At 51.9% G+C, this 20,524-nt stretch overlaps 1 protein-coding gene across 10 annotated transcripts in view; it reads left to right on the top strand.

Moving 5' to 3' along the window:
* Nucleotides 1-20,524, top strand: part of LOC116967394 (fibroblast growth factor receptor 1-like) — a 156,235-nt gene that overhangs the window by 66,336 nt on the left and 69,375 nt on the right. For all 10 annotated transcript variants that reach the window (XM_033013907.1, XM_033013911.1, XM_033013914.1 and 7 more), the window contains one exon: nt 1,020-1,217. In XM_033013907.1, the coding sequence (XP_032869798.1) occupies nt 1,127-1,217 (91 nt within the window). In that variant the 5' untranslated portion in view covers nt 1,020-1,126. The remainder of the gene's footprint in view (nt 1-1,019; nt 1,218-20,524) is intronic.

The following is a 20,524-nucleotide window of genomic DNA, read 5'->3' as shown; positions in this document are numbered from 1 at the left end:
CACGGTGTGTGGGCGCTTGAGTCAGTGTGAGTGTGTATATGCGTGCTTAAGTGTGTGTGCGCGTGCGCATTTGCACGTGTGTGTGCACTTGTCTGTACGCACTAACCCCTTGAGTGGTCCTGACCCATCTACCTCATCGGAGAGCTTCGGACTATCTTTAATATGACTTTCATTGGACTGTATTGTGTACTAAAGATTGTTCCCTGCATACTGTACAATGTGGATGGTTTGATTGTAAACCTGCATAGCCTTTTAGCTGACTGGATAGCATGCAATAAAAATGCTTTTCACTGTACCTCGGTACACGTGACTAATAAACTAAACCAAACTACACTAGCAGTGAGGCCTCCTGCCAGCAGCTTAGTCAAGAGCACGGTGGCGCAGCGGTAGAGTTGCTGCCTTACAGCGTCTGAGTCCCGGGTTCGATCCTGACTATGGGTGCTGTCTGTACGGAGTTTGTACGTTCACCCCGTGACCCCCTGGATTTTCTCCGGTTTCCTCCCACACTCCAAAGACGTGTAGGATTGTAGGTTAATTGGCTTTGGTAAAGATCGTGAATTGCTCCTCGTGTTAGGATGGCTCTAACATTCAGGGTGATCGCTGGTTCGGCACGGACTCGATGGGCCGATGGGCAGGTTCCACGCGGTATCTCTAAACTAATCTAAACTGAAAGTGTAGGAAGGAACTGCAGATGCAGGTTTACACCGAAGATAGACACAAAATGCTGGAGTAACGGGACGGGGCAGGCAGCATCAATGGGTGATGTGTTGGGTCGAGACATCTCTTCAGACTGAAGATAGACACAAAAAGCTGGAGTCACTCAGCGAGACAGACAGCGTATCTGAAGAGAAGGAATGGATGACGTTTTGGATCGAGCCCCTTCTTCAGAATGGTTAGGGATAAGAGGAAGGGGAGATATAGACAATGATGTGGAGAGACTAGACCAGACTGAACCAAAGCTTCATTGCATCATGTAGGGCTGGATCTGGGGTAACGGATGTGTTTGTCTTCTTTTGCAGCGGGTCCGTTTCCAGCTGAGAGATTCAGACAGTGACGGAGCGAGCCGATGGGACGGGCGCCCAGATGGTGATAGGACAGGCTGTGGGCGAGCAGACGTGGTAGTGGAATGATCAGCTGCGTTGACCTGGTGTGCTGGGCTCTGCTTGGTCTTCTCTCCCTCTCCACCGCACGGCCTGCTCTGACACTTCCAGAGCAAGGTAGGGGCCTTCACTCTTGCTGGGAGATGGGGGGGGGGGGGGATGCTCCTGGGACTTAATGGGAGAAGTTGCAAGGCCGCGATTGTGTAGGCATTTGGCCCTTCGAGCCAGCACCGCCATTCAATATCATCACTCTCTCTTGAAAACATCCAGTGAATTGGCTTCCATTGCCTTCTGTGGCTGAGAATTCCACAGATTCACAACTCTCTGTGTGAATTTTTTTTGCCTCATCTCGGTCCTAAATGGCCTACCCTTTATTCTAAAACTGACCCCTGGTTCTGGACTACCCCAACATCGGGACCGTTTTTCCTGCATCTAGCCTGTCCAATCCCTTTAAGAATTTTATATGTTTCTATAAGAATCCCTCTCATCCTAAATTCCAGTGAATACAAGCCCAGTCGACCCATTCTTTCATCATATGTCAGTCCTGCCATCCCAGGAATTAACCTGGTGAACCTACGCTGTACTCCCTCAATAGCAAGAATGTACTTCCTCAAATTTGGAGACCAAAGCTGCACACAATACTCCAGGTGCGATCTCACCGGGGCCCTGTACAACTAGGACAGAACTGCAGATGCTGGTTTAAATCGAAGATAGATACAAAATGCTGGAGTAACTCAGCGGGACAGGCAGCATCTCTGGAGAGAAGGACTGGGTGATGTTTCGTGTCGAGACTCTTCTTCAGACCTTAGAGTATTGAGTTCAGTTCCGGTCACCGTGTTACAGGACAGATGTTGCCATGCTGGAGCGGGCGCAGATCGTGCAGAGAGGGTGGCACGGTGGTGCAGCTGTGGAGTTGCTGCCTCACAGCGCCAGAGACCCGGGTTGATTCATGACCACGGGTGCTTGCCTGTATGGAGTTTGTATGCGGTCACGTGGGTTTTCTCCGGGTGCTCAGGTCTTGTCACACACTACAGATGTCTGTAGGTTAATTGGCTTCGGACAGCACCGGGCGTCAGGACCGGAACGGAGTCCCTGGCGCTGTGAGGCGGCAAATCTACTGCTGTGCCACCGTGCAGCTCGCAAATGTATCCTGCAGATATTATTTACTTGTCGGTCCTGACTTTGTGAAATTGAGGCTTTGGGCCTACTGCAGAGGCTGACCTGCTGAGTTACTCCAGCATTTTGCATCTATCTTCAGTCAACGGTATCTACTTTGATAAGTAGATTTCCAGATGTTAAGAGAATGAAGGGATTTGTGGATCACTGAAAAAAGGTTTGAGGCAGATGATTAGCCAGAGTCTTGAGGAGTGATGGAGCATGATTCAAGGGCAGACCTAACTCTTATTTCTTATGTTCTTAAAGTCGCAGAGTATTACAGGATAGAAACAGGCCCTTCGGCCCAACTTTCCCATGCCAACCAAGATGCCCCATTTACACTAGGCTACATCAGAATTAAAGGATGTTCTTGTGGAAAACAGAAGAGGAGAGATTTCTTTAGTCAGACGGTGGTGAATCTGTGGAATTCTTTGCCACAGAAGGCAGTGGAGGCCAAGTCAGTGGATATTTTCAAGGCAGAGATAGATAGATTCTTGATTAGTACGGGTGTCAGAGGTTATGTGGAGAAGGCAGGAGAATGGGGTTAAATGGGATAGATAGATCAGCCATGATTGAATGGTGGAGTAGACTTGATGGGCCGAATGGCCTAATTCTACTCCTATCACCTACTCCTATGACTGTGAAGCTTTTTAAGGAATAAGATGTCATCTAAAACACATACATAAGCAGGGTTTGTGTGTTGTGTGCAGCATGGCGAGTGTGAATTGTAGTCGGAAGTATCGACAGTCGCCGTTGCCTCTCATCTGTGTATCTGGTGTAGTCTAGAGGTCGATGATTTGGCCCCTCTGTCCAACGCACTCTCAGTCTGTGACGCGGGAGCAAACACGTCGACCGCACTGCGGGCAGAATCACGTTGCAGCCCCTCCTTCATGTTCTGACCGCGTCCAAGATGGCGTCAAACACAGACGACTATTCGCCCGTGAGCCACAGAAGCAGATCTCCACTCACATATTACAATCGCCCCACATTCTGAAATATCTCCTTGGTGACCCCCACAGACCACCCTTGATCCAACTTTGTAGGAAGGAACTGCAGATGCTGGTTTAACCGAAGAAAGACTCAAAAAGCTGGAGTATCTCAGGCAGCATCTCTGGAGAGAAGCAAAGAAGCCTGAAGTAGGGTCTCGACCAGAAACATCATCCATTCCTTATCTCCAGAGATGCAGCCTGTGGTGACAGTTTTTACAGCGTCTCAAGGTTTTAGTCCTCAATGATCACTTTAAAAGATGGCAGTGGATCAGAAGGTAATCGATATGCACCCACGAGACATTCAATGCCGTCATATGATGAATCTTCCAAAACAATCTTGATTAATAGTTTCTTCATTGTAGCAGTACAAACAGTAAGATAATTCATAAAAGCTTCTCCTTGTATTAACCCCCTGTCCCACGGTACGAGTTCATTCCATGAGTTCTCCCGAGTTTGCCCTGATTCGAACTCGGAGATTTACGGTAATGGCCACTCGTCGGTACTCGGGGCTCTCGTGGACATTTTTCATCATGTTGAAAAATCTTCACGAGTCTTCCCGTGCTTACCTGCCGTTAGCGAGTCTTCCCGAGTACCTTCCGTTAGCGCTAAGAGACGTCCCTGAGCTCCGACGTACCCGCTACGTTCATTCTCCCTGCTTACCACGAGTTTGATTTTTTTTTAACTCGGGAGAGCTCTTGGAATGAACTCGTACCGTGGGACAGGGCTATAAGTACATTTCAATCATACTATTGGTCAAGCTCGTGCACGGTCGAGAACTATGTCTCTCCCCCGATCTTCATCAAACTAAACTAAACTCCTAGGGAGTCTGCGCCAGAGTCTCAGCCGCAACCACGCCCCAGACTACGTATAAAGCCCACCCACGTAACAGTAGGCAGATAAACGTTTAAAGGTAACTGATTAAAATTAGAACATACTGATTTAAGCTAAATGCCTACTACACTGCCTGTCCTGCTGAGTTACTCCAGCTTTTTGTGTCCATCTTATGTCCATACAGGCCCTTCAGCCCACCATGCCTTTACTGACCAACTTGTCCCATCTACACTCGTCCCACATGTCTGTGTTTGACCCATACACCTCTAAACCAATGTAGCTGTCCAAATATTTCTTAAACATTACGATAGTACCAGCCTCAACTACCTCCCAGCTGCTCGTTCCATACACCCACCATCCTTTGTGTGAAAAAGTAACCCCTCAGGTTCCGATTAAATCTTTCCCTCCCCTCACCTTGAACCTATGTCCTCTGATTCTCCATTCACCTACTCTGGGCAAGACACTCTGTAAATCTACTCAATCTTTTCCTCTCCTGATTTTGTACACCTCTATGAGATCAACCCTCATTCTCCTGCGCTCCAGGGAATAGAGTCCTAACCTGCTCAACCTCTTCCCATAGCTCAGACCCTCAAGTCTGGCAACATTGTCGTGAATCTTCTCTGTACCCTTTTCCAGCTTGACATCTTTCCTAGAACACGGTGCCCAGAACCGAACACAATATTCTAAATGCGGTCTCACCAACGTCTTATACAACTGCAACATGACCTCCCAACTTCTATACTCAATACTCTGACTGATGAAGTCCAAAGTGCCAAAAGCCTTTTTGACCACCTCATCTACCTGCGACTTGACCTTCAAGGAACCATGCACCTGTACTCCTAGATCCCTCTGCTCTACAACACTACCCAGAGGGCTACTATTTACTCTGGAGGTCCTGCCCTTCTTAGACATCCTCACTATTTCAATTCAATGAATCATTCTAAAGGCAGTGTGAAGAAGGCAGCATCTCTGGAGAGCATGGCCTCACCAACGTCTCGTATAACTGCAACATGATCTCCCAACTTCTATGCTCAATACTGTATCTCATGATGGCCGGTGAGCCCCTTCTGACCGCCCTAGCTACCTGTAGCACCACATTCAAGCAACTTTGTATCTACACTCCTAGATCCCTCTGCTCTACAACACTCCTGAGCCCAGCCGTTCACTGTGTGGTCGACAGTGTGCGGTTGACAGTATGTGATGATGCAGTGTGTCAGTCTTGGCATTCTTGACTCCGAGTCACAATTGTAGTTTCGAGTCACCCTTCTGCAATATGAAATATAAATAGATCGGGTAGACGCACCGAGTCTCTTGCCCAGAGTAGGTGGATCGAGGACCAGAGGACATAGGTTCAAGATGATGGGGAAAAGACTGAATAGGAATCTGAGGGGCAACAAGAGCCAAAGGGTCTGTTTCCGTACTGCATCACTCTATGACTCTACGAATAGTGAAAGGCTTGGATAGAGTGGATGTGGAGAGGATGTTTCCATTAGTGGGAGAGCCTAGGACTAAAGATTCAATAGGAATCTGAGGGGTAACCTTTTCACACAAAGGGTGGTGGGTGTATGGATCAAGCTGCCAGAGGAGGTAGTTGAGGCTGGGACTATCCCAATGTTTAAGAAACAGTTAGACAGGTACAAGGATAGGGCAGGTTTGGAGGGATATGGACCAAACGCCAGCAGGTAGGACTAGTGTAGATGGGACATGTTGGGCAGCATGGGCAAGTTGGGCCGAAGGGCCTGCTTCCGCTATATGAATCCAAAAGTCCCGCTAGACCCTGAGGGAGAGCTGCATTGTGTGGGAGGGGCGCACGGGAGAGGCGTTCGTCTTGGGGCAAGAGCGTGGTGAATCGGGAATTCATTGCCATAGACGGCTGTGGAGGCCAAATCATTCGTTATTTTTAATGCAGAGATTGGCAGATACTTGATTGGTAAAGATGTCAAGGGTTACGGGGAGAAGACAGGAGAATGGGATTGAGAGGGAAAGATAGATCAGCCATGATTGAATAGTGGAGTAGACTTGATGGGCAGAATGGCCTAATTCTATCCCTCTGACTCATGAACATGACCGTATCTATTTTGGCGGACACAAAAAGCTGGAGTAACTCAGCGGGACAGGACAGGCAGCGTGTCTGGAGCAAAGGAATGGGTGACGTTTCAGGTCGAGACCCCCCTTCAGACTGAGGCGGGTCAGGTCCACTGGGTTAAGATAATGCAGCACAGTGGCCCTGGTTCGATCCCAGCTACGGGTGCAGTCTGTGTGTGTGTGGAGTTTGTACGTTCTCCCTGTGACCACGTGTGTTTCCGCCCTTTTGGCCCACCGAGTCCACACCAACTAGCGATCCCCGCATACACTGACACTATCCTACACACACCTCACTTATCCTACAAGACAAGTTACAATCTTACCAACGCCAATTAAACTACAATCCTGCGCGTCTTTGGAGTGTGGGAGGAAACCTGAGCACCCAGAGAAAACCCACGCGGGTCACGGGCAAAACGTGCTAACTGGGTACAGACGGCACCTGTAGTCAGGATGGAACCCGGGTCTCTACCGCTGCGCCACCGTGCTACCGAACGCTCCCTTCCCAGTTGGCCCCTTGCCCATCCAAGTGGAACGTAAAGCCCCGTCGGATCAGAGACAAACCGACCCCTTATCTCCACAGATCGCACCACCGACCCCGACAAATGCAACTCCTCGGCTAAACCCCGGCACGCCAGCAGTCTCGGTGCCAAATGAGGCGCGGTGCAGGCAGATTGTTTCCAGGCGGTTGTGCAGGAAGGCAGCTCACTCTGAGTGGTTGCAGATGGCGGGTGACGTAGAACAGGCCATCACTGATTCCACTGTGTGTGTCGCAGGCCCAGACACACTCAGGGAGGGTGCACGCTAGGCAGGAAATTCCACCCTCCCCCCCACCCCCACCCCACCACCAGATGCTTCTCCACATCTACAGCGCAGGCCCCCACTGGTTCTGTACAGCAGAGAGCACAGGCTCACCGCCGCTGCTAGGCCGTGCAGAGAGACCTTATAAACCGCACTCGCTCCGTCTCCCCGTCACCCCACCCCCTCACTCCCTCCCCTCCCACCCCACCCATCCACCCCACCCTGGCCCTCTTACCCCCCCCCCCCCCCCCCCCCCCCACGATCTCCCCCCCACCCCCTCCCCTCCACCCCACCCTGGCCCTCTTACTCCCCCCTCCCCACGATTGCCCTCCCCCCACCCCCTCACTCCCTCCCCTCCCCTCCCACCCATCCACCCAACCCCGGCCCTCTTACTCCCCCCCCCCCCTCCCCACGATCTCCCCCCCCACCCTCTCACTCCTCCCTAACCTCTTCCCACCCCCACCGACCTCTCACTCTCCCCACTCCTGCCCTCTCGCTCCCCGTAGCGCCCCCACCCGCCATCTTTCTCCACCCCACCCACCGCCCTCTCAATCTCCCTCCGTACCAACAACCCACTTACAGCCACCTCCCCCCCCTCCAACAACTCTCCCCACCTCCCCACCCTCTCTCAACCCCCCCCCCCCCCCCGCAGGTCAACGTGGGGGAACCGTCACCTCACCTTAATGTGGAGCCATTTTCCTGGTTCAACAAAATAGGGAAGATAGCAGTCCGAAAGTCCGAAACACGTGATGGGTTGTTCTGTACGCAGAAGAAATTCTTGATTGGAAGGAATGGGTGACGTTTCGGAACGTCGAGGCTCTTCTTCAGACTGAAAGTCGGGAGAGGGAGAGAAGGGTCTCGACCCACAACGTCACCCATTCCTTCTCTCCAGAGATGCTGCCTGTCGCGCTGAGTTACTCCAGCATTTGGTGTCTATCTTTGGTGTAAACTAGCATCTGCAGTTCCTTCCCAGAAGTTTTTGATTGTTTGATTGATTGATTCATTGATTGATTGATTGATTGATTGATTGAAAGATACAGCAGGGAAACAGGCCCTTTCCCCACCAAGACCACGCTGACCATCGATCACCCGTTCGCAGGCTAGTCTGATGTTAACCCACTGTCGCATCCGCTCCCTTCATGCGAGGGGCACTTGACGGTCGGCCAGTTAACTTACTCACACACATCTTTGGGATGTGGGAGGACAGGGAGAACATCAAACTCCACACAGACAGCACCGGAGGTCAGGATCAAGCCTGTGTCTCTGGCACTGTGAGGCAGGAAGGATTATTGTTGCAAGTACTCTGCGATTCCATGTCAATAGATTTAAGAACGGACGCAGAGACGGTATCTACTCTGCCCACGGGCCCTTGTCAACTGTGGCATGGGGCAGAGAGATGCCCACTTTGCCCCCCCCCCCCCCCCCCCCCCCCCCCCCCCCTTAGAGATAGCAACATAGCTCACCAGGAGACATATTTTGGTCTCCAAATTTGAGGAAGGACATTCTTGCTATTGAGGGAGTGCAGCGTAGTTTCACAAGGTTAATTCCCGGGATGGCAGGACTGTCATATGCTGAGAGAATGGAGCGGCTGGGCTTGTATACTCTGGAATTTAGTAGGATGAGAGGGAATCTTATTGAAACATGTAAGATTATTAAGGGTTTGGACACAATAGAGGCAGGAAACATGTTCCCGATGTTGGGGGAGTCCAGAACCAGGGGCCACAGTTTCAGAATAAGGGGTCGGCCATTTAGAACGGAGATGAGGAAATACTTTTTCTCACAGAGAGTTGTGAGTCTGTGGAATTCTCTGCCTCAGAGGGCGGTGGAGGCCGGTTCTCTGGATACTTTCAAGAGAGAGCTACATAGGGCTCTTAAAGATGTTGCCTTACGGGTCAGTGGATATGGGGAGAAGGCAGGAACGGGGTACTGATTGTGGATGATCAGCCATGATCACATTGAATGGCGGTGCTGGCTCGAAGGGCCAAATGGCCTACTCCTGCACCTATTGTCTATTGTCTATTGAGTGTTTGGGGAAGAGGAGCAGAATAAAATGCACGGAATTGACAGTGACTTGGTCGCATGGACTAACAAACTAACTTACTGATAGAAAACACAGGCTTATGTTGGAAGAACAATATTCAGGCTAGATTCGGTGCTGGGACCTCTGTTTTGTGATCTATATAAGTGAAGGTAGACACAAAATGCTGATGTAACTTAGCAGGTGAGGCAGCATCTATGGAGAGAAGGAATGGGCGACGTTTCGGGTCCATTGCCTCACCTGCTGAGTTACCACAGCATTTTGTGTCTACCTTCGATTTTACCAGCATGTGCAGTTCTTTCTTACACATACGTATAAGTGATTTGGACATAAACTGGACATGACTTTGGTGGTGCAGCGGTAGAGTTGCTGCCTCACAGCGCCAGGGACCCAGGTTCGATCCTGAATATGGGTGCTGTCTGTACAGAGTTTGTACGTTCTCCCCGTGACCTGCGTGGGTTTTCTCTGGGAGCTCAGGTTTCCTCCCACACTCCAAAGACGTGCAGGTGTGCAGGTTAATGGGAGTGGCAACATTGAAATAATTGTCCCTAGTGCGTGTAGGGTGGTGTTAGTGTGCGGGGATCGCTGGTCGGCATGGACTCGGTGGGCCGAAGGGCCTGTTGCAGGTATCCCTGCAACCTCCGGCGTTCCTGAGAAAACAATCCAAGCGTCACAGTCGAAAGTCCTCCTCTGTGCTCTGTGTGTGGATTTGAGTGGGATTTCTCTGCGTTTGTGTCTGGGGTGGGATTCGAACCAGAAATCCCCCCAGCTGGGAGGTTGGTGCTCATCTTCTGGGCTCAGCTGCTGTGTAAGGAGGCAGCTGGGAGAGAATGGTGCAACGGTGGCGAAGCGGTAGAGTTGCTGCCTTACAGCGCCAGAGAGCCGGGTTTGATCCTGACCACGGGTGCTGTCTGTACGGAGCTTGTACGTTCTCCCCGTGACTGCGTGGGTTTTCTCCGAGACCTTCAGTTTCCTCCCACACTCCAAAGACTTTTAGGTTTATGGGTTATTTGGCTTGTGTAATTTGTACATTGTCCCTAGTGTCTAGGATAGTGTTAGTGTACGGGAATCGATGGTCGGCACAGACTCGGTGGGCCGAAGGGCCTGTTTCCGCGCTGTATCTCTAAACTAGTGTATGGGAATCGATGGTTTGCACAGACTCGGTGGGCTGAAGGGCCTGTTTCCCCGCTGTATCTCTGAAGTGTAAAGCATGTGGGGAAGATTGGGAGAGGGGAGAAAGTAAGGTTACTGTTTTAAGACGGGTTGCTTCGTCCATCTGCCTGTGTTGTGTTGTGTATCCTGGTGTTAAACAGTCGTGTTTTGTTCTGAGCGTTCCCTCAGGCAGCGAGTGAGACTGGGAGCCATGTGTGTCTGTGTTTGGGGCCTCGATGCATTAAGCAGCCCCAGGGGATGGAAGGTGGGATGCGATGGGTTGCTGTTGCCTTACGGGCCTCTTCCCCCCCCCCCCCCCCACCCCCACAAACCCCCACTGGGACAGAGGTCAACGTTGACAGCTGGGGCAATGTTTTGACAAAGCCATTCCCACAGAGTGCGGAGGTAGAGAGGTTTGAACGGACCTCGACACAGGAAGGTTTGTGTCCAGTTTCACTCCCAGCGGCTGTCCTGACTTCCAGGAATGATCCCGGGCCACTATAACCAGCTACAGACGCAGCCACGCCGCAACTCTTGGAGCAGTTTCCTCTCTTCGGACAGTTGTGACACACTCTGACGTGAATATTTAAGAATTAATAGCGCGGGGAGGTAGAGTCGCTGCCTCCCAGCGCCAGAGACCCGGGTTCGATCCTGACTACGGGTGCCGCCTGCATGGAGTTTGTACGTTCTCCCCGTGACCTGCGTGGGTTTTCTCCGAGATCTTCGATTTCCTCCCACACAGTAAACACGTGCAGGTTTGTAGGTTCATTGGCTTGGTGTAATTCTAAATTGTCCTGAGTGTAGGATAGTGTTAATGTGAGGTAGACAAAAGTGCTGGAGAAACTCAGCGGGTGCAGCAGCATCTATGGAGCGAAGGAAATAGGCAACGTTTCGTCCCGAAACGTTGCCTATTTCCTTCGCTCCATAGATGCTCTTTGTCTCCAATCCACTGTTACTTCCTCAAGCCATACCAGAGATATGCAACACGGAAACAGGCCCTTCAGCCCAACTTGCCCATGCTGACCAAGATGCCCCGATCTACACTAGTCCCACCTTTAGCGCATATATATCCTCCAGACCTTTCCCACCCATGCACCTGTTCAAATGTCTTTCAAATGTTGTCAAGTACCTGCCTCAACTACCTAAGCAGCAGATTGCCACCTCACAGTGCCAGAGGCCTGGGTTCGATCCTGACTACGGGTGCTGTCTGTAGAGTTTGTACATTCTCCCCGTGACCTGTGTGGGTTTTCTCCAGGTGCAGCGTAGGTTTACAAGGTTAATTCCCGGGATGGCGGGACTGTCATATGCTGAGAGAATGGAGCAGCTGGGCTTGTACACTCTGGAGTTTAGAAGGATGAGAGGGTATCTCATTGAAACATATAAGATTGTTAAGGGCTTGGACATGCTAGAGGCAGGAAATATGTTCCCGATGTTGGGGGAGTCCAGAACCAGGGGCCACAGTTTAAGAATAAGGAGTAAGCAATTTAGAACGGAGACGAGGAAACACTTTTTCTCACAGAGAATGGTGAGTCTGTGGAATCCTCTGCCTCAGAGGGCGGTGGAGGCAGGTTCTCTGGATGCTTTCAAGAGAGAGCTAGATAGGGCTCTTAAAAATAGCGGAGTCAGGGGATATGGGGAGAAGGCAGGAACGGGGTACTGATTGGGGATGATCAGCCATGATCACATTGAATGGCGGTGCTGGCTCGAAGGGCCTAATGGCCTACTCCTGCACCTATTGTCTATTGTGCTCCAGTTTCCTCCCACACTCCACAAAGACGTACAGGTTTGTCGGTTAATTGGCTTAGTAAAATTGTCCTTAGTGAATAGTGTGTGCTAGTGTAATGGGGATCGCTGGTCGGTGTGGACATGGTTGGCCGAAGGGCCTGTTTCCATTCCTGTATCTCGAAAAACAACTCCTCTGGCAGTTTGTTCCATACACACACCACCATGCATTCACCCTATCTATTCCCCTCATGATTTTATACACAGGCCACAAGGCAGTAACTCTCTGCTCAACTCCACCAACATTGCCCACATCATGGTGGGCCTTGCACATGCCACTAAGGTGCCAATATTTGGCTATTTCAAATCCACACATCATTTAGTCCAACTCAATATAGAGGGAGCACTGCATTTTCAGAGAGACTGTGACCCTTCGCTTCCCGCTCCAGTTTTGCTGCAAGGTACATATTTTCCATGTGTTTCCCAACTTTGCTTTGGAAAACCTGGCTCCAATTCCGAGATGACATCACCTCATCCAGGAATCCCCGATCCTGGAATTCCAGAATTCATCCTCGGCTTCGAATCTGCGTCAAAGTTAGACTGGAGACTTGGAGCAAAGAAAGCATTGAGGAGTGGCCAGGGTCAGGCCTAGTAGAGAGGGCAAGGGTCTCGACCCGAAACGTCACCCATTCCTTCCCTCCAGAAAATGCTGCCTGGCCCGCTGAGCAAAGGGGCCTGTCCCACTAACACGACCTAATTCACGACCTCTGCCGAGTTTGCCCTTGACTCATACTCGCAACATGGTCGTCACGAGGTCGTAGGTAGGTCGTAGCAGGCTGTGATGCTAGTCGTAGGTACCCGTGGCATCAAGTAGGGCGCGGCGTTTTTTCCAGCATGATGAAAAATGTCCGCGTGTAAAAAAGGTGGTGAATTAGATGGTGAAAGTGGGACAGGCCCTTTACTCCAGCAGGTTGTGCCTTTCTTTGGGCAAGTCCGGGATGCGAGTGGTCCATGATTATGGATGGAGATGGAGTGTAGATGGGCCATGATGTAGGTGGAGTCAATGTTGTTGAACGAGGCAATGGTTTTGATGTTTCTTAAGATACAAACCATCCCCTCTAACAATTGTTTATGAGGCATAGATAAGGATAGACAGTCAGAACTGGGTGTAAAAGTCAAACCCTAGGTTGAAGGTGAGAGGGGGCAACGTGTATAGATGTGTGGGGCAGCTTGTTTACATGGAGGGCGGTGAGTGCCAGGAACACACTGCCAGGGTTAATTGCTGAGGCATTTTGTGGAATAGTGGTATTTAAGTTTAGTTTAGTTTAGAGATACAGCGTGGAAACAGGCCCTTCGGCCCACCGAGTCCGCACCGACCAGCGATCCCCGCACATTAACACTATGTTGTTTAAGAAGGAACTGCGGATGCTGGAAAATCAAAGGTTTGGCTTTCTTCCCAACCAATTGTTCAAGCGCTTTTGATTGCAACATGCGCCTTAATTTAGTTCAACAAAGTTACTAAAGAACCTTTATAGGGTCAGGAATGCTTACAGTGAAGGATGGTCGATGAGTCAGAGGTTATCTGTCATCAAGGGCAAGCTTTCAAATAGGTTTACAAATTAGTCATCGACGTTGGCTTAATGAGGGTTGTCTTGGCCTTTTGGATTAGTCGTCTTTCAACTGGTGACCGCGGTACAGATCCTTCTCCACGGTTTGTTCAATCAAACTGAATGGTGCTGGAAGTGTTGTGTGTGCGGGAAGGAACTGCGGATGCTGCTTTCCACCGGACTCTGTTCTCCCCGTGACCTGCGTGGGTTTCCTCCGGGTGATCCGGTCTCCTCCCACACTCCAAAGGCGGACAGGTTTGTTGGCTGATTGACTTTGGTCAAATTGTAAATTGTCCCTAATGTGTGTAGAATAGCGTCATTGGACGGGGCTCGCTGGTGGGCGAGGACTCGATGGGCCGAAGGGCCTGTCTCCACGCTGTGTCTCTAGACAAACTAAACTAAACGTGTGGAGGAAGGAACTGCAGATGCTGGTTTACACCGAAGATAGACACACAAAAAGCTGGAGAAAACCCACGTAGGTCACGGGGAGAACGTACAAACTCCGTACAGACAGCGCCCGTAGTTAGGATCAAACCCGGGTCTCTGGCGCTGTGAGGCAGCAACTCTACCGCTGCGCCACTGTGCCACCAACTCCACAGTGAGACGCCCTCTCAGTGCCACCCCTCTGCCTATCTGAAAGCCTTCTAGACGCACCTATAGTATCTGCGTCCCACCCTACACTCACCACCCCCCCCCCCTAACCCCACCACGGAAGTGCGTTCCAGGCTGCCACCATCCAAATGCTTGCCCACACTGATCCTCTGTAAATGTTGCCCCTCTTGCTTTGAAGCTGTGCCCCCCCCCAGCGTAGCGAGGGGGGGGCGGGGGGAAGAGCTGTGTGCTGGAGGAGAGGCCACTGTGGAGGCATAGCGGGGATACAGTGGGAGGGGGCGGGTGGGGGGGGGGGGAAGGAGTCATCGCTTCAGCCCTCTCGCCAGCTGGAGCCTGATGGCGGACAAACACGCCTGTGGCGTTCCGGAGAGCGGCTGAGGTGTGCTGGAAGGAATGCAGTAAATACTACAATCATCCCTGCCAGTTAGTAGCTCCGGCACAAACAGACAGACAGACAGACAGACAGACAGACAGAAGGCACACTGTCTCCAGCAGTTACATGCGCTCAATCCCTGCCCCAAACATGTCGAGCGGGTGAGGAGCGCGGTTTGGGAATGGGCTGAGGTTGGAGGAGAGGGTGGGCCGAGACCCACTCAGCGGGAGAACACCGCACCCCTCACCCCTGCCACGTCCAGCCCTCTGTACTGGGAGACACTTGGTCCAGTATTTAGTTATTAGTAAAACTAAGCAGAGTGATCGGCACACTAAGGTGATAACTGGCGTGGGCAGCAGCAGTGCTGGGGCGGGTGTGAGCTGGGCCCAGCCTCCAGCATCTCGCAAGTGGATAGTAGCTCTACACCTGGGCTGAAGGGCCTTTTAGTTTGGTTTATCATCGTCACGTCTAGCACGATACAGTGTCAAACTTTTGTTTGCCTGCTATCCAGTCAAAGAAAAGATGGGCCGTCCACAGTTTAACCCTTTGTTATTCATAAGACGTGGGAGCAGAATTACGCCATTCGGCCCATCGAGTCTACTCCGCGATCCAATCATGGCTGATCTATTTCTCCCTCTCAACCCCACTCTCCTGCCTTCTCCCCGTAACCCCTGACACCCACACTAATCAAGAATCTGTCAATCTCTGATTTAATAAATACCCACTGACCTATCATTCCCTCCTAACCTGACTACGGGTGCTGTCTGTACGGAGTTTGTACGTTCTCCCTGTGACCTGCGTGGGTTTTCTCCGGGTGCTCCGGTTTCCTCCCACACTCCAAAGTCGTGCAGGTTTGCAGGTTAATTGGTTTGGTATAAGTGTAAAAAATGTCCCTGGTGTGTGTAGGATAGTGTTAATGTGCTGGGAGCACTGGTCAGTGCGGACTCGGTGGGCCGAAGGGCCTGTTTCTGTGCTGTATCTGTATACGAAACTAAACAGAAAAACGGTGGAACTAGTGTAGATGGGGCGTCTGGGTCAGCATAGATGAGGTGGACAGAAGTGTCTGTTTCTGTGCAGGAAGGAACTGCAGATGCTGGTTTATACCGAAGATAGACACAAAATGCTGGAGTAACTCAACGGGTCAGGCAGCATCTTTGAAGAACATGGACAGGTGACGTTTTGGGTCTGAAGAAGGGTTCCGCTCCTGAAACATTACCTATTCCTTTTCTCCACAGATGCTGCCTGACCCGCAGAGTTACTCCAACACTGTTTCTGTGCAATGTGATTCTATGAATGGCTTCCTCTGTCGTTTAAAACACACATTAACAGATAACATGCAGGATGGGGCCGTTTGTGCCATCATTCCTGTGCTGGCCCTTCAGGAGGTTAGCTTTACCCAGCCCTAACGTTCCTGATCCAGGCCTGGGGTGATAGTGACTTGGGGTGGTGCAGCGGGTAGAGCTGCTGCCTCACAGCACCAGAGACCTGGGTTCGATCCTGACCTCGGGTGCTGCCTGTATGGAGTTTGCACGTTCTTTCTGTGACCCCATGGGTTTTCTCTGGGGGTTCCGGTTTCCTCCCACATCATAATCACGTGAGGGTTTGTAGGTTAGTTGGTAGCCTGTAAAATGCCCCAAGTGTGTCGGGATTGGATAAGAAAGTGGGGTAACACAGAACTAGTGTGGTCAGCATGAACTCGGTGGGCTGAAGGGCCTGTTCCCATGCTGTATCTTTCATAGTGTCGTAGAGTGACACAGTGTGGAAACAGGCCCTTCGGCCCAACTTACCCACACTGGCCAACAATGTCCCAGCTACATTAGTCCCACCTGCCCGCAGTTGGGCCATATACGTCCAAACATGCCCTATCCATGTACCTGTCTAACTGTTTCTTAAACGTTGGGATAGTCCTAGCCTCAACTACCTCCTCTGGCAGTTTGTTCCATACACCCACCACCCTTTGTGTAAAAACAATACCCCTCAGATTCCTATTAAATCTTTTCCCCTTCACTTTGAAGCTATGTCCTCTGGTCCTCGATTCCCCTACTCTGGGTAAGAGACTCTGTGCATCTACCCCATCTATTCCTCTCATGATTTTGTACACCTCTATAAGATCACCCCCTCATCCTCCTGCGCTCCAAGGAATAGAGACCCAGCCTGTTCAACCTCTCCCTATAGCTCACACCCTCTAGTCCTGGCAACATCCTCGTAAATCATTTCTGAACCCTTTCAAGCTTGACAATATCTTTCCTATAACATGGTGCCCAGAACTGAACAAAATACTCTAATCGTGGACTTGCCAACGTCTTATACAACTGCAACATGACCTCCCAACTTCTATACTCAATACTCCGACTGACGAAGGCCAAAGTGCCAAAGGCCTTTTTGACCACCTTGTCTACCTGCGAGTCAACCTTCAAGGAACCATGCACCTGTACTCCTAGATCCCTCTGCTCTACAACACTCCCCAGAGGCCTACCATTCACTGTGTAGGCCCTGCCCTTGTTAGACGTCTTCACTATTTCAATCCAATGAATCATTCTAAAAGCAGTGTGAAGAAGGCAGCATCTCTGGAGAACATGGATAGGTGACATTTTGGGTCTGATATAAAGATGGGGTCCCGACTTGGAACGCCACCTGTCCCTGTCCCCGTCCCCGTCCCCCAGTCGTGCTGCCAGTACTGCTGAGTTACTCCAGCACTCTGTGCCTTTTGTTTGTAAAGCAGCATCTGCATTTCCTCGTGCCCCCTGGCCTGGGATGTGGTGAGCGAGGGTGGGCGGACCCTGTGAGCTGCCTGAGGCGGGCTGATCTCTCCGGAGACACGGCTGGCATTGATGCATGGGAAGGGCAGGCGGACATTTCCAGGTGTTGTGTGGCCTGTAATGACAACTGGGCCTCTGGATGGGAGGGCGGTTGTGTTGTTGGGGCAGGGGGGTGGGGGGGGGGGATGGAGGAGGAGGGTGTGTTGTTGGGGCAGGGGTGGGGGCGGGGGGTGGAGGAGGAGGGTTGTGTTGTTGGGGCAGGGGGGAGGGGGGGATGGAGGAGGAGGGGGGTTGTGTTGTTGGGGCAGGGGTGGGGGGGGGGGGGGGATGGAGGGGGAGGGTGTGTTGTTGGGGCAGGGGGGGGGGCGGGATGGAGGAGGAGGGGGGGTTGTGTTGTTGGGGCAGGGGGGAGGGGGGGGGGATGGAGGAGGAGGAGGGGATGGAGGAGGAGGAGGGTTGTGTTGTTGGGGCAGGGGGGAGGGGGGGATGGAGGAGGAGGAGGGTGTGTTGTTGGGGCAGGGGGAGGGGGGGATGGAGGAGGAGGGGGGTTGTGTTGTTGGGGCAGGGGGGAGGGGGGGGGATGGAGGAGGAGGAGGGTTGTGTTGTTGGGGCAGGGGGGAGGGGGGGGATGGAGGAGGAGGGGGGTTGTGTTGTTGGGGCAGGGGTGGGGGAGGGGATGGAGGAGGAGGAGGGTTGTGTTGTTGGGGCAGGGGGGAGGGGGGGGATGGAGGAGGGAGAGGGAGTGAGTTGGGGGGGGGGGTGGGCGAGGCTGCAGAACAGGGAAGGTACGGTGGGGGGCTCCTCCTTGTCTAAGCCCCCTCAGAAGGTGTGTAGGAAGGAATTGCAGAACCCCCCCAGAAGGATTATACCTTCCAGGGTTTGGAGGGACCTGGGTTTAACACCAGCATATGGGCCTCGCTTAAATCAACATTGTGTTCACATGAGTGGGAAGGAACTGCAGGTGCTGGTTTACACCGAAGATAGACACAAAATGCTGGAGTAACTCAGCAGGACAGGCAGCATCTCAGTTCTGAAGAAGGGTCTCGACCTGAAACACCACCCACTCCTCCTCTCCAGAGATGCTGCCTGTCCCGCTGAGTTACTCCAGCATCTTGTGTCTATCCCGTCAGAAGGCTGCGGAGACCAGGAGGCCCTGTGAGGGTGGGGGAGGCGGGCAGAGGAATGTGTCCCATCTATGTAAACACAGGCTGAAGGTACTGATTGAAGGCTGGGGAATGATTAGAGGGGAGGAACAATGAGGCCTTTTGTTGGCCGGCACTGGGCTGCGAGCTGTAATCTCAACCCCGGGCCTGAAGGAAGCATTCCCCACACCCCCTCCCCACGCTCACAGCCGCCTCTCAAACCAGCCTCGGGCCTCGTCTCCTGTCACCCTCCATCTACGATCACTCCCCCCCTCCTCCTCACTCCAACCAGCTCCGAGCCCGCCCCCCTCCCCCACCCCATCACGGCAGGAACGGGCATCTTCACAGCCGCCCGGCCTGGTCACATCTCACACTGACCCTCACATTCCTTTCTTTCCCTCCCTCCCCCACTCGCCCCTTCCTTCCCTCCCCCCTCCCTCTTTTAACTCTCCCATTCTTCTCTCTCTTCCTCTCTCTCTCTCTCTCCCTCTCTCTCTCCCTCTCCCTCTGCCTCTCTGCCTCTCTCCCACCTTTTACCCCCACAGAGGTACAAGTTAATATAGAAACATAGACAATAGGCGCAGGAGTAGGCCATTCGGCCCTTCAATATGATCGTTCCTGCCTTCTCCCCATATCTCCAGATTCCGTTAGACCAAAGAGCTAAATCTAACTTTCTCATGAAAATATCCACTGGCAGAGAATTCCACAGATTCAGAACTCTGGTTGAAAAAGTTTTTCTTCATCTCAGTCCTAAGTGGCCGACCCCTTATTCTTAAACTGTGGTCCCTGGTTAAGACCGGGTCGGCCTGGTGGGAAGCAGAGTTTAGTTTAGTTTAGAGATACAGTGCGGAAACAGGTCCGTGTCGACCAGCCATCTAGTTCTGTCCTACACACACACGAGGGACAATTTTACATTATACCAAGCCAATTGACCTATAAAAGCTGCACGTCTTTGGAGTGCGGGAGGAAACCGAAGATCTCGGAGAAAATCCACTCAGGTCACGGGGAGAACAATGAACAAACTCCGCACAGACGGCACCCGTAGTCAGGATCGAACCCGGTTCTCGGGCGCTGTAAGGCCTCCCCCCCCAGCTCTTGTACAGCATGGACCTGGTCTGCACACAACGCTGTGGGAGTGCAGCACAGTCAGACCTGCCCCAGCACTCTCCGCAATCATCACAACCAGGGGTCACAGTTTAAGAATAAGGGGTAGGCCATTTAGGACTGAGATGTGGAAAAACGTTTTCAACCAGAGAGTTGTGAATCTGTGGAATTCTCTGCCTCCGAAGGCAGTGGAGGCCAATTCACTAGATGTGTTCAAGAGAGAGTTAGATAGAGATCTTAAAGATGTCGGAGTCATGGGGAGAAGGCAGGAACGGGGTACTGATTGTGGATGATCAGCCTTGATCACAGTGAATGGTGGTGCTGGCTCGAAGGGCCGAATGGCCTCCTCCCGCACCCATTGTCGTTGCTGGCTCGAAGGGCCGAATGGCCTCCTCCCGCATCCATTGTCTCTTGTCTATTGAATGGTGATGCTGGCTCGAAGGGCCGAATGGCCTCTCCCGCACCCATTGTCTAATTGTCTATGGAATGGTGGTGCTGGCTCGAAGGGCCGAATGGCCTACTCCTGCACCCCACCCATTGTCTATTGTCTATTGAATGGTGATGCTGGCTCAAAGGGCCGAATGGCCTACTCCTGCACCCATTGTCTATTGTCTATTGAATGGTGGTGCTGGCTCAAAGGGGCGATGGCCTACTCCGCACCTATTTTCCATGTTTCTATCCTCACTAAAACCCAGGCTATTGTGGAGGCTTGGAGAGGGTGCAGAGGAGGTTTACCAGATTAGAGAGCTTCAGCTACAGGAGGACTTTGAATGACAGACTTGAATTGTTTTCTCTTGAGAGGAGATATATATATGAATGAGAGAGTTATAAAAAGGGCAGACAGTCAGAGCATCTTTCTCATGTGGAGATAGATGCCCATCGCGAGATGGCACTGTATAAGAAAGGAGGGGGGAGGTTTAATGGAGATGTGTGGATTGGGATGGGGGGGGGGCGTTTGTTTCCACAGAGAGTGGTGTGGGCCTGGAATACGCTGCCAGGGATGGTCTTTGGAATGTGGGAGGAAACCGGAGCACCCGGAGAAACCCCACGTGGTCAC

This window comes from Amblyraja radiata, chromosome 39 (genome assembly GCF_010909765.2).
Source record: "Amblyraja radiata isolate CabotCenter1 chromosome 39, sAmbRad1.1.pri, whole genome shotgun sequence".
In the NCBI taxonomy this organism is placed as follows: Eukaryota; Metazoa; Chordata; class Chondrichthyes; order Rajiformes; family Rajidae; genus Amblyraja; species Amblyraja radiata.
The sequence above is the reverse complement of the archived record's forward strand: the minus strand, read 5'-3'. Positions and strand labels throughout refer to the sequence as shown.